The sequence below is a fragment of the Rhinoderma darwinii genome, chromosome 3 (genome assembly GCF_050947455.1).
Source record: "Rhinoderma darwinii isolate aRhiDar2 chromosome 3, aRhiDar2.hap1, whole genome shotgun sequence".
Lineage (NCBI taxonomy): Eukaryota > Metazoa > Chordata > Amphibia > Anura > Rhinodermatidae > Rhinoderma > Rhinoderma darwinii.
In genome coordinates this window covers 258,314,387-258,328,867 of record NC_134689.1, presented here as the reverse complement: position 1 = coordinate 258,328,867, position 14,481 = coordinate 258,314,387, and the positions used below count along the sequence as shown (strand labels likewise).

The following is a 14,481-nucleotide window of genomic DNA, read 5'->3' as shown; positions in this document are numbered from 1 at the left end:
TTTTTTTCACTTCATCTCCCACAAGCAAATTGAATAAAAAGTGATCATGTACCCCAATAAAAGCTTTGTCGCCCTGCAAAAATGAAGCCCTCGCACCACTCCATCGATGGAAAAATAAAGTTATGGCTCTCAGAATACGGTCACACAAAACAAGTTTTATTTTTAACTATTATTTTTTTCCCTGTAAAAGTAGTAAAACATAAAAAAAACAATATAAATTTGGTATTGCCATAATCTTATTTAACCGCAGAATAAAGTTAACATATTTGTTTTTATCGCACTGTGAATGCCGTAAAAACAAAACCCATAAAATAATGGAGGAATTATTATTTCTTTTTTTTCATATTCCACCTCACAATTTTTTTTCCCAGTTTCCCAGTACATTACATGGTACAATAAATGGTGCCATGAAACCATACAACTCGTCCCGCTAAATCAAGCCCTCATACGGCTTTATCGACAGAAACAATAATAAAGTTATGGCTTTTGAATGGTGGGGAGGAAAACGCAAAAATGAAAATCCAAAAAATAGCTGCGGCAGAAAGGGGTTGAGATATCCAACAGCTTCGTTAATTTGAATGTTCAACGCCGGATTTGTATGTTATGGTTATTTACCAACCCCTACTTTATATCGATTTTAAAGGGGTTGTTTAAGATTAAAAAAACGGGTCTGCTTATTTTACAGGAAAAAAAAGTGAAATTTTTGTCCATGGGCTGTGCCTGGTATTGCAGCTCTGCTTTATTTAAGTGAGTGGACTTGAGCTGCAATCTAGATACAGCCTATGGACAATGATGGTGCTTTTTCCAGAAAAAGACAACTAATTTCACCATTTAGCATTTTACAATCTGGTCATTTAGGTTAATCTGAACTGCTAAATACAAATGCTCTGTTTAAAAGACAACGCTGTCAGAACTCCTATAAACATGGTTGCTTCCTAATCCATCTGTTATACGTTTTGTCTTAGTGGGAGTCCAGGGTCACACAGTTCGAGAGGGATTTTGAAAGGATTTCTGTGAACGTTCGAAAGGAGGTCACAAGATTTGAGGTACATATTGGTAAAAATGATACGTACCTGTACATCATACATAACATGATGTGTCATGTCCGTTTATAATAAGCTGCATGACTACAATCTGATATAATGACGATGCTTTAATTTCTATGTCCACACAATCTCCAGACAATTTTTACATGCGGTTTGGAAATAAGAGCATGATGGCAATTCTGGTTGTCCTCACAGCCCCTGGGCACACAAGTGGAATTAGCCAAAATTGTTTGCTTTTCAGTCCTCCAGACAGTCATGTCTACTAAGTAGCAAAAGAAGCTTGCAAGTCATGGAGACACAAGCTTCTTCATTACACCAACTTGTATCTCCATTACAGCTTCTCTTTAAATCACGACTCTTCAGCGGTCTGATATATTTTCTTTCTTGCTTATATTTTACAAGACCAAACAAATATTAGTCCGTTATATATTGTGTAAAATAAGAATTTTTCAAGACTTTTTGTAAAATTAATTGTTTTGATAACACATTTTAGAAGACCGTGTCCGTAAATATACATAATTTGGGTAAAAACATGCACTAAATGCCTAAATATGTGGACACCTCTTAAGTTCAGATGTTTCAGCCACGCCCATTACACAGGTGTATAAAATCAGTCATATCATCGCCTTAGACAAACCTTGCTAGAAGTATGGGTCGTACTGAAGAAATCAGTGACTTTTTTCATAGGATGACACCTTTGCCACAAGTCAGTTTGCGAAATTTCTGATCTGCTAGATCCGGTCAACTGTAAGTGTTGTTATTATTATTAAGTGGAAGCATCTAAGGAGTAACAACTGCAAGGCCACCGAGCAGTAGACTATGCAAACTCAGAGAGGGCCACCGAGTGCAGAAGGGCATGGCACGTAAAAGGAGTCTATTCTTTATTGTATACTCACTACAGACTTTAAAACTGCCTCTGGAAGTGATATCCGCTCAAGAACTGTGCGAGCAGCTTCACACAAGCCACCATGCCCAATGCCAAGTGTCGGCTAGAGTGGAGTAAAGCACGTTGCCACTGGACTTTGAAGCAGTGCAAACACGTTCCCTGGAGTAATGAACCACGTTTCACTATCTGGCAGTCTGATGGACGAATCTGGGTTTGGCGGATGCCAGCAGAATTCTACCTACCGAAATGCATAATGCCTACTGTAAAATTTTGGTGGTGGAGGAGGGATAATGGTCTGGCGCTGTTTTCAGGGTTTGAACTAGGCCGCTTATTTCTAGTGAAGTATAATGCTACAGCATACGATGACATTTTAGACCATTCTATGCTTCCAACTTTGTGGCAAAGTATTTTTCTGTTATGACTGTGCACAAAGCGAGGTCCATAAAACATGGTTTGAAGAGTTTGGTGTGGAGGAACTTGCACAAGCCTGACTTCAACCCCATTGAAAGGCTTTGTAATGAATTGGAATGTCAATTGCAGGCACGACGTTTTTTATCCTACATCCGTGCCTGACCTCACAAAAGCCTTCCCAGAGGAGTGGCGGCCACAAAAGGGGACCAACTTCATGTTAACACCCTTCAATATAATTTTGAATATATAGTGTATATTAAATACGTTTTCCCACCAGATGCAATTGCGGCATGTCACTATAATGTCTAACCGGTGGGGTTCCGACTGACATTCATTTTTTTAACAGTTTAGCGGGTACAGCGCCTTACACTTTTATAGTGGCTGTGCTTGGGATTGCAGCTCTTGTCTCATTCAAGTGAATGGGACCGGGCTGCAGAGAACTGCAATCCAAAGCACGTTTTCTCTGAACTGTATGGCGCTGTGCCAAGTAAACTGTGTGATCAGTCAGCTGATTGGTTGGAGTCAGTGATGGTGGGCGTCAGCCCACAACCAATCTGATGTTAATGACCTATTCTAAGGCTAGGCCATCAATTTAAGTGTCATGGAGCACCATTTTAAGTCTTCCACAGGGATTTTCATCACGTTTAATACCTAGAGAACTGAATGGAAAGTTTGCCTGGGTATGCAAGCATTGGGAATGCTGGGTGAGGAGCCATGTGCTAGCCATAATTGTGGCCATAGTGGTTATCATACCTTGTTTTTAAGAAGCAGGTAGAAATAAATGGCTGAAGAGAATATTAACTTTACAAAAAAAGACAACAGAAGGACTTATATTTATTGGGGACTATATCTATTTTAGCTGAAAATTATTTGATGCATGAGACCCAGAAAGTCATTTATTCAAAATTAATGGTGTTCTACGGAAGTTTTATATTGATGGCCTATCCTTAGGATAGGTCATGAATATCCGATTGGTGGGGGTCCGACTCCTGGCACCCCCACCAATCAGTTGACTGAAAGGGCCAAAGCAACTAATGCCCCGGCCTCTTTATAGTTCACTAGGCACAGCGACGTACACTTCCGTAGCAGCTGTTTCTTGGATTGCAGTTTTGGTCCCATTCAAGTAAATTGGGTTGGGCTGCAGAGAACTGCAATCCCAGGCACAGCCGCTACAGATGTTTATGGCGCTGAACCTAGTCGGACCCCCACTGATCGGATATTGATGGCCTATTCTAAGAATAGTCAGTCAAAATAAAAGTCCTGGAGTTCATGCTATTAAGCTTTGTGTGTATTTTTCCAGAAAGAGAAATCCAAGGATTTTAAAAGTCACATAGTGAAATACTTGGAAACACTCTTGAATTCACAGCACAAAGTAAGTGACCTGCCTCAGACTTTATATTACTTACCTATATATTACGTTATGTTTGTGTATGTATCTATGGATAGTTATTCAGGTTGATTACACTCTGGAGGTAGGCAGATGCAGTAGAATTTTTGCGATAGAACAGGACCCAGAAAGGAAAGTAAAGTTAAAGGGAACCTGTCATCAGATATGCAGCTCCCAATCTGACGCCATAGCATTGCACAGGATGGGAATAGCTTTCTAAAGATTTCACACTCTGAAATTTTATTTTGCAGCATAAAGGGAAAAATAAAGTTAAAAGGTGGACGCTTTACCTGTGAAGAGTCAGGGGTATGGTCCCGTTCTCCTCAGGAGTCATGCAGTCCTGGTTTTATTGATGTCCCACAGGCGGGGATACATTATTACAAGCCAGCTTCAGCGGCATCCGGTGCATGCGCAGTGAGGCTAGGTATACTCTCCTTGGCTTTATGTGCACATTAGCCGAATGCCACTGGACCTGGCTTGTAATGATGTATGCCAAACCCCTAAAATGACGCTTCACAGTAGTGAGCTGTGTTATAACATATTTTTTTGCCTCTATACTAAAAGGGACATCTTTAAGAACCTATAACCATTCTGAATAACGCTAGGGCAGCAGTTTAGGGACTTTATATGTGATGGGTTTGCTTTAATGTATCTTCACAATATTGTGTTTAACTATTTGATTATGCCATTATTATGGGTCAGTGAGCCTTTGGCACCTCTCTGGGGACCTTTCCGATGCTTGTTTCTGGAAAGTACCATGTGCACTGTTGGTCTGACTGAGGAGATCAAGAGCAGCCTAGGAGCTTACTGAAGAATTTATTATCAAGTTCAATTGGAGCTGTATACAAATATGGATGCAATGCGCTCCTGCTAGTGGTGGCACCAAGCAGACATAAATTTATAATTTACACTATTGCTGTATGAAGGGAACCAGAGGATTTGGCGCTCTGTATGGAAAAAAGCAATATATATCTGGTTTTGGCAAACAAAAACAAGTGTAAGCTGCACAATGGCCTTTCATAAAGCAATGTCGCATAACATTACTTTAACATACCTATTTGTAAAAGCTATTGGTTTTGGTTTAGTGGCCCTTTAAAGAATGAAAAGTATTTGCTCCAGTTTGCTGTCTAGCCAACAAGAATATTTACGCTTCTTAAGGTTAGGATACTGAGCGAGAAATAGAAGAAAGACTTTACTGGTAGGCTGTTTTGCTTCCTATGAGATTGGCCCATGTTTGTATGAGAGACAGGGAAAGAAGTGTGAGCCCTATCAGGGACTGATGTGAGTAATTACAATGTCTGTACAGCGCTGTGGAGTATGTTGGTGCTGTATATGCAACAGGACATGAATATTGTAACTTGGAGAATAAAGAGTGATACATAATAGAGGACTTGTCGGTGTCCTGTAGAAAGCACAACTGGAAGTAAGTTGATACTACTTGGTACTGGTGATTTTTTAAGGTTGTGGTTCGCTTATTCCTCTGCCTGCAGTTGTCTCATGCCTTTCTTACAGGACGCCTCATTAGAGACAGGGCACAGAACCCATGTGTATCCTATTGATGTCATGCAGCTATTTAGGAGATTGTGACACCTACCACATCATACCTACTTTTTTTTTTTTGTTATGTTTTACCAGACCGAATAACCTTAAATGTTTCTTTGTTTCAGCTCGCCAAGTATTGGGAAGCATTTCTACCAGAAGCAAAGGTTATATCCTAACTGCCGTTGAACAGAATTACAGCCCGAACTATGCTACTTCTCTTCTGCCATTTTTTTAAATATATATAAATATTATACCTCTTGCCTTTTTAGAGACCCTAGAATCACAAGTTTTACTTCTACATCTACTTGATGCTGTCACTCTCTGCTAATCCCGTCAGTGCTGAGTCAGGTCTGTTCCGCATTGCTGTGCAGAGCGTTGATGGATCTTTACTATTACAGCCTAGTGCCTCACGTATGGACACGCATTCAACATTTCCTCTTGCTGCCTGATCAGCCAGAAGACATTAGCTGATAGAACTGCAGACTGGTTTGACAGACGAACGTAAACCTAGATGAGGACAGCATTTATATCCCAGCACTTAAGGACACACCTGCATCTGTTAACATTTCTTGTGTATATTTTCCATTAACTTTCACATATATTTTCGTATTAACTCTACAAATTGATAATTTAGGGCTTTCTGTGAAAAAAGGAAAAAAAATAAAAAAACATTTAAACTAGTGGGAATTTTTTGGGAGGGTTTATTAATATAAATATATAATGTATATTTTTTTGGCTGTCACACAGACACAAAGAATGGGGTGTTTCTATTCTACAAGAACCACACAGTTATTCAATAAAATAATTCAAATGTTCTTGTGTGTTCCCATGTGTTTAGAATATCTGGGTGTAGAAATGGAAGCGTCACATGATCATTGTAGGGTGATTTATTGGCTATCATTGCTGCCTTGCCATAGTTTGGATTTTGACTTCGTACCATATGCAAAGGGGCTATGTGTTCTACAGCCCCCCTCTAATACATTTTATAAAAGAAAAGTCTTTATATGAATAGTTAGCACTATCCATGCCTTACAACATTACTGTGCAGTTGGTTGTCGTAATAGGTCATCACATTACTATGCTTCTAATGCTGTCACCTGGAGCACAGCATATTACAGGTACTGTTCTGTTCTCCAATTAACCAAAACGGCACAAAAAAAATATTGCGCCGTTTGACTAACGGGAACGATCAAACAATATACAGGACTAATCGTTAGGAGTCTGGTATATTTATGACTAGACCACTCGTCCTCATCACTACACAGGATTTATAACTGAGTTTGGCGTATTATCGCTTCCATTTGTACATATCCTATTAGTCAAATGGACTTGTCCCTGTAATATGCTGCCTCTACCTAGGGCAACATATTGAGGATGCAAATCCACTTTAAGTGGCCGATGGGCCTGGCTTGAAATTTTGCACCTCATAAAGCTATACATCGGTCTTGTTATAAAAATGACATGTCACTGGCTTATAATGAAATACACTGGTTAGCGTTACTCCACCCATAACTTATCTGTGTTTTCTGTTCTGGATTGCCTAGGTTTTGTCTTGCAGCAGTGTTAGAGGTGAACAGATATAGAACAGCCTTATGTCTGAGTGATGTAAAGGAATAGTGAAGACCTTCAACATAGTAGCTGTAAAAAAAACAAAAACCGTATGTAGTCTAATTGCATGCACTAACCACTATTGAAAGTGTAGGTAAGTGAAAAGTCTGTTAAATAATGATGCTAGAACAGGTATATGATGAGTTTGAGGTTGAAGCATAGTACAAGCTACTCTTAAGCTAGTTACATCTAGCGATACCAAAAATCATCATATGGCGTTGAGCATGGTCCCTATTAATTTATCTAATCTGATTAGTTTTCCAGGATCAGATAAAATATGCTTTGTTTATTTTATTTATTTATTTTTTTATATCAAATGCTTTTTGATTTCTGTCAGCTATAAAAAGTTGGGGTTCTGTTTTACGCCAATGCAATAGGTTAAATATTTTCCTTTCAAGAACTTGGTTCCAGGTGTCTGTGTATTTATATGTAGTAGGTTAGGTATATAGCCTGGAAAGTTTATATTTACAAAGGAATATATAGCTATGCATTTACAGTGACAGCATTTTTGTATTCTCGGTAACCTTTCAATATGAAGTTTACAGTCTATATATAGCAGATTTTGCTTTGTTCAGCAAATGATCTTTTAGAGCACGTGCAAGTGGTCCTGACTGAGGACTAGAAAATGGTCATGTGGTGCAGGAAGCAGCTACTTTCTGTTCCCTCTTAACAAAAAATACATTTCCTCTTGGAAGAAAAATGTAATTTGAAATGCTCAAGTCAGACTTAAAGTGGTTTTCCAGTCTAAAAGTTGATGGCCTATCCTACTGATAGGCCATCAATAGCTGATTGGTCGGGGTCTGACTCCCGGGAACCCCACGATCAGCTGTTTTGAACGGGTTGCAGCACTCGTGCGAGCCCTTCTTCCCCTTCATTTCTATTTGCTTACTTTGAATCGTCGACACGGATGTAGCGGCAATTCACAGGTATTGCAGCCTTCTCCCATTCACGTCAATGGTAGAAGAAGGCTGCAATACCCGTGAATCGCCACTAAATGTGTGTTCACTATTCACTGCGAGCAAGTAGAAATGAAGGGGAAGCAGCGCTCGCATAAGTGCTGCGGCCCTTTCAAAACCGCTCATTGGCGGGGGTCCTGGGAGTTAGACCTTGACCCATCAGCTATTGATAGCCTATCCTGAGGATAGGCCATCAATTTTTAGGGACTAGAAAACCCCTAAACAGGATACCTCCACTTACATCACATACTGATCAGAATAATATGCTATCGCAAGTTTTTGTGATTTAAGGTTTACCATACGTTTTCATCTGTTACGCTTTTCTTGTGCCTCTTCCCCTTTTTATTTTATTTAAAATAGCTTTTTTAGCAAAACCATGTAGCGAGAATGGTCTCCAGGGTCTGCTTTAAAACACTTTTAGGCTGGATTCACACGTGCACATTACGTCCGTAATGGACGGAACGTATTGTGGCCGCGAGTCCCGGACCGAACACACTGAAGGAAGCCGGGCTCCTAGCATCATAGTTACGTACGATGCTAGGAGTCCCTGCCTCTCCGTGAAACTACTGTCCTGTACTGAAAACATGATTACAGTACGGGACAGTTGTCCGGCAGCGAGGCAGGGACTCCTAGTGTCGTACATAACTATGATGCTGGGAGCCCGGCTCCCTGCACTGTGTTCGGTCCGGCACTTGCAGCCGAAATACGTTCCGTCTATTACGGACGTAATGTGCTCGTGTGAATCCAGCCTTAATGTAATGGGGACTGACAATTCATCAGGCCCACTGATTTCATAAGTGGGCCGTAGTCGGTAACAATTACACACACGCACACACACCCGGTCAGTGATCGGATTGACTTTCCATGTGGAAAATAATTTTCAATGTTGCAGATATTCTTGTTAACTGCTGAACATTTCTTAATTACCAGCTATGTGTTCCAAATGTTAATTATGTATTTTTCCACCTTCATATATGTTTGTAAATGATGAGTTACTATGCTGCTTTCCAGGGCCGGATTGCCCATATGGCAACTGTCAAATGCCAGATGAGCCGGATTCTGCAGTGAGACTCTCTCCTCCCTTGACCTATTTCTGCATGATGCAGTCTTCTTTCCACCCCTCTGAACTCTGCATCAGGGTTGGACATACTGCCTTTGCAGCAGGGGCAGCTGCACAGGGGCCCCAAAATGTGGGTGGGACCTCTATGCAACAGTAAAACTAGGGATTGGAAGCTAAGTAGGCAAGGGTGCGGAGTCTTGATTTTTTTTTTAGAAAGTTTCAATGTCTGGAAAGGGCGTGACTTAATGGAAAAGTTGCCAGTACTTACCTGATTCGAGGGTGGGGTCTTGTTGTAGTCTTTAGGTATTCTACAAGGGTTCAGCAATTGGAAAAAAGAGACATGGTAAATATCTAAGATGGAAATACCCTTTAGGGTATGTTCACACGTAGTCAACAAAAACGTCTGAAAATCCAGAGCTGTTTTCAAGGGAAAACAGACCCTGCTTTTCAGACGTTTTTTTTACCAACTCGCATTTTTCGCGCCGTTTTCGCGGCGTTTTTTACGTCCGTTTTTGGAGCTGTTTTCATTGGAGTCTATGAGAAAACAGCTCCAAAAACGTCCAAAGAAGTGTCCTGCACTTCTTTTGACGAGGCTGTATTTTTACGCATCGTCGTTTTGACAGCTGTCAAACGACGACTCGTAAATAACAGGTCGTCTGCACAGTACGTCGGCAAACCCATTCAAATGAATGGGCAGATGTTTGCCGACGTATTGTAGCCCTATTTTCAGACGTAAAACGAGGCATAATACGCCTCGTATACGTCTGAAATTTGGCCGTGTGACATACCCTTAACGATAGGCTGTCAAGTCAGAAAATAACCATTTTATTCCTGGCATCGCATGTAAAGTGACTGAGATGACACTTGACGACAATTATATACCAAAAATATGTGGCAAATCATACTCTGTGTGAAGCCACATCCCCCCCAAACCACTCCCATTTTAACACCACTGATATCTTTTGGAGGAAAATGTGTAAATTGGGCCTGTGTACTTTTAGGCTGGGTTCACACAACCTATTTTCAGACGTAAACGAGGCGTATTATGCCTCGTTTTACGTCTGAAAATAGGGCTGCTATACGTCGGCAAACATCTGGCCATTCATTTGAATGGGTTTGCCGACGTACTGTGCAGACAACCTGTAATTTACGCGTCGTCGTTTGACAGCTGTTAAACGACGACGCGTAAATGGACTGCCTCGGCAAAGAAGTGCAGGGCACTTCTTTGCCACGTAATTTGAGCTGTTCATTGAACTCAATGAAGCACAGCTCAAGATTTACGAGCGTCTCAGACGCCTCGTAAATTACGAGGAGGAGCATTTACGTGTGAAACGAGGCAGCTGCAAACAGTCTGTCTTTTCACACGTAAATGCCTCTCATCGTGTGAACATACCCTAAAATGCCTGGGCTGAATTTCAGTCCCAGTCGTGCCCTGCCTGGTAGACTTCTGTGATCTTCCCACATACAAGTCCTTCTCAATGAATTAGAATATCATCAAAAAGTTAATTTATTTCAGTAATTCTTTTCAAAAAGTGATATTCTAATTCATTGAGGAGGACTAGTGGGTCTGGGGCATATTCGGCATGTAGTTTTAGAGCAGTTCTGTCTCACACTTTTTGAACTACATTACCTACATAGTGAGTAAACCAGAAACTCAGCGATCGGCCAGTACGAATGAGCATTTGTTTACTTCAATGTACAGTTATTTTTCTTATTCCGTAATATAGCATTTGTTCATGTGAGTTACATGTCTAGTAAGTGGACTTTTAAACCTTTTACTGTTGAATTGTGTAAATATTGCATAGTTTCCTTTAACAATGAATGTGACTGAATTGTCCGTATTTTTGGCCATGAACCGGATGGTGAACGACTGGAGAAGCCCTTTAGAGTAGACCTACCTGAAGGAATGTATCTTGCTGTGACGCTAAATTGCTTCCGCTTTCTCATGAGGTACTGTTTTGGCTTCCTCCTTTTACTTACTGCTTCAGGCGAGTACTGTGTGTGGCACCTGGTATTTCCCTCCTGGACTCTCTGAACATAGCATACCCAGCTTATACTCTTCAGACTCCAGTCTCGTTCAGGAGTTCCCCAGCCATGTTCTTCTGCATACTCCCCAGTGGTGGGCGGGGTACACAAAAAAAACAAAAACATTGTGCTTCTTGGCTTCAGTGTGGTTGACCTGATCTGAGGTCTGCAATTTAAGGTAAACCTCTTTTTACTATTCTAATGGTCTAGGAACAAAGTCAATATGCAGGTAGCACAGCTCTAAGGCTGGGTTCACACTACCTATTTTCCGTCTGAAAATAGGGCTACAATACGTCGGCAAACATCTGCCCATTCATTTGAATGGGTTTGCCGACGTACTGTGCAGACGACCTGTCATTTACGCGTCGTCGTTTGACGCGTAAATTGACTGCCTCGGCAAAGAAGTGCAGGGCACTTCTTTGCAACGTAATTTGAGCCGTTCTTCATTGAAGTCAATGAAGAGCAGCTCAAGATTTACGAGCGTCACAGACGGCTCGCATAATGGGAGGAGGAGCTTTTACGTCTGAAACGAGGCAGCTGTTTTCTCCTGAAAACAGTGTGTTTTCAGACGTAAAAGACAGTTCACGTGTGCACATACCCTAAATCTGCAGAGCCTGTTGCAAACCTAGGATTAGTAAGTGTATCTGGTAAGGGTTACTATGTGTGGGTAGATGCATGATGCCACGGAACAAGCCAGACTAGGAGAAACCCAGGGTCGGGCAGGAGAGGCTTGGTGTGAAACATGGAGATTTTAAATATTTATGAGCGCTTTTTACTTTGAGTATTTGGAATAAAGTACCGAAAGATTTTAACTAACGTTGCAGTCTGCTCCCGATTTTGTCTTTTATCCTCTGCAGAACAACTTTATGTGAAGGCTGGGGGACCATGCAGTGGACCTTGCTAATTAACATCCCCCATATGTCTACTTTAGATTGACATCGTTTTTTGAACGTCCTTTTTTTTTTCTAGGACGTTACAAGGCTTAGAACTTTAGCAGCAATTTCTCACATTTTCAAGAAAATTTCAAAAGGCTATTTTTACAGGGGGCAGTTCAGTTGAGAAGTGGCTTTGAGGGCCTTTATATATTAGAAACCCTCAAGTCACCCCATTTTAAAAACTTCACCCCTCAAAGTATTCAAAACAGCATTTAGAAAGTTTCTTAACCCTTTAGACGTTTTACAGGAATTAAAGCAAAGTAGAGGTAAAATTTAGACATTTCATTTTTTTTTGTTTGCAGAAATTTATTTGTAATCTTTTTTTTTTTGGTAACACAAAGTTTTACCAGAGAAATGCAACTCCATATTTATTGCCCAGGTTCTGCAGTTTTAGGAAATATCCCACTTGTGGCCCTTGTGGGGGTAATGTACTGAAGCACAGGACTCTGAAGCAAAGGCGCACCTAGAGGATTTTGGGGCCTTTTTATTAGAATATATTTTAGGCACCATGTCAGGTTTGATGGGCTCTTGCGGTGCCAAAACAGTGGAAATCCCCCAAAAGTGATCCCATTTGGGAAACTACACGCCTCCAAGGAAACTATCTAGGGGTATAGTGAGCATTTTGACCCCACAGGTTTATTGCAGAAATTATTGGAATTAGGCTGTGAAAATTAAAATCTAATTTTTTTTAAAGAAAATGTAGGTTTAGCTAATTTTTTCTAATTTCTACCACAAAATTGGTAAAGCTATTTTTCCGGAGTAAAACAATACCCCACATGTGGTCATAAACTGCTGTTTAGACACACGGCAGGGCTTAGAAGGGAAAGAGCGCCATTTGGCTTTTGGTGCTAAAATTTTGCAGTAATGGTTGGCGGGGGCCATGTCGCATTTGCAAAGCCCGTGAGGGGGCAAACCAATGAAAACGCCCAAAAAATGACTGACTCCATTTAACCCCTTAAGGACACAGCCTATTTTGGCCTTGTGGACACAGCCGATTTTTGCAAATCTGACATGTCACTTTATGTGGTAATAACTCCAGAATGCTTTTGCCTATCTAAGCGATTCTGAGATTGTTTTCTCGTGACATGTTGTACTTTATGATACTGAAAAAATTTCGTCGTTAAATTCAATATTTGTAAAAACACCAAAATTTAGAGAAAATTTGCAAAAATCTGCATTTTTCTAAATTGTAATGTATCTGCTTGTAAAACAGATTGTAATACCACACAAAATATTTACTAGTTAACATTTCCCATATGTCTACTTTGTTTTGCATCGTTTTTTGAACGTGCTTTTATTTTTCTATGACCTCACAAGGCTTAGAACTTTAGCTGCAATTTATCGCGTTTTCAAGAAAATTTCAAAAGGCTATTTTTTCAGGGACCAGTTCAGTTCTGAAGTGGCTTTGAGGGCCTTATATATTAGAAACCCCCTATAAAACACCCCATTTTAAAAACTGCATCCCTCAAAGTATTCAAAACCACATTCAGAAATTATTTTAACCCATTAGGCATTTCACAGAAAATAAAGCAAAGTAGAGGTGAAATTTACAAATTTCAATTTTTTTTTTACGAAATTCATTTGTAATACAGTTTTTTCTGTAACACCGAAGGTTTTACCAGAGAAATGCAACGCCATATTTATTGCCCAGATTCTGCAATTTTTAATAATATCCCACATGTGGCCCTAGTGTGGTAATGGACTGAAATACCGGCCTCCGAAGCAAAGGAGCACCTGGTGGATTTTGGGGCCTCTATTTTATTAGAATATATTTTAGGCACCATGTCAGGTTTGAAGAGGTCTTGTGTGCCAAAACAGTGGAAACCCCCCCAAAAGTGACCCCATTTTGGAAACTACAGCCCTCAAGGAATTTTTTAAGAGGTATAGTTAGCATTTTTAGCCCACAGGTTTTGAAAAAACATACGATGTTTTAGTTTTTACAAGGAATAAAGGAGAAAAAGCACCCCAACATTTGTAAAGCAATGTCTCCCAATTACGGTAATACCCCATATGTGGTAATAAACTGCTGTTTGGACCCACGGCAGGGCTCAGAAGGGAACGAGGGCCATTTGGATTTTGGAGCGCAGATTTTGCTGCATTGGTTTTCGGTGCCATGTCGTGTTTGCAAAGCCCTGGAGGGACTATAACAGTGGAAACTCCCCAAAAGTGACCCCATTTTGGAAACTACACCCCTCCAAGGAATTTTTCTAGGGGTATAGTTAGAATTTTGACCCTACACGGTTTTTGCTGAATTTATGGGAATTATGCCGTGAAATTGAAAATTTAAATTTTTTCTAATAAAATGTAGTTTTAGCTCAGATTTTTTTCATTTTTACAACAGATAAAGGAGAAAAACACCCCAATATTTGTAAAGCAAACTCTTCTGAGCACAGCAATACCCCATATGTGGTAATAAACTGCTGTTTGGACACATGGCGGAAGTTAGAAAGGACGGAGCGCCATTTGACTTTTGGAGCTCAAGTTTTGCTGGAATGGTTTGCGGCCCCATGTGACATTTGCAAAGCCACTGAGGGGCCAAAATAGTGCAAACCTGGCAAAAGTGACCCCATTTGGGAAACTATACCCCTCGTGGAATTTATCTAGCGGTATAGTGAGCATTTTGAC

General features: G+C 40.5%; 1 protein-coding gene across 1 annotated transcript in view; it reads left to right on the top strand.

Moving 5' to 3' along the window:
* The window catches only part of SNX1 (sorting nexin 1), a 41,414-nt gene extending 35,327 nt beyond the window's left edge, over window positions 1-6,087 (top strand). Inside the window, exons 13-15 of the mRNA XM_075857844.1 lie at window positions 966-1,046; window positions 3,644-3,715; window positions 5,398-6,087. Coding sequence (XP_075713959.1) covers window positions 966-1,046; window positions 3,644-3,715; window positions 5,398-5,448 — 204 coding nt within the window. The 3' untranslated portion in view covers window positions 5,449-6,087. The remainder of the gene's footprint in view (window positions 1-965; window positions 1,047-3,643; window positions 3,716-5,397) is intronic.
* Window positions 6,088-14,481: the final 8,394 nt, after the last annotated feature.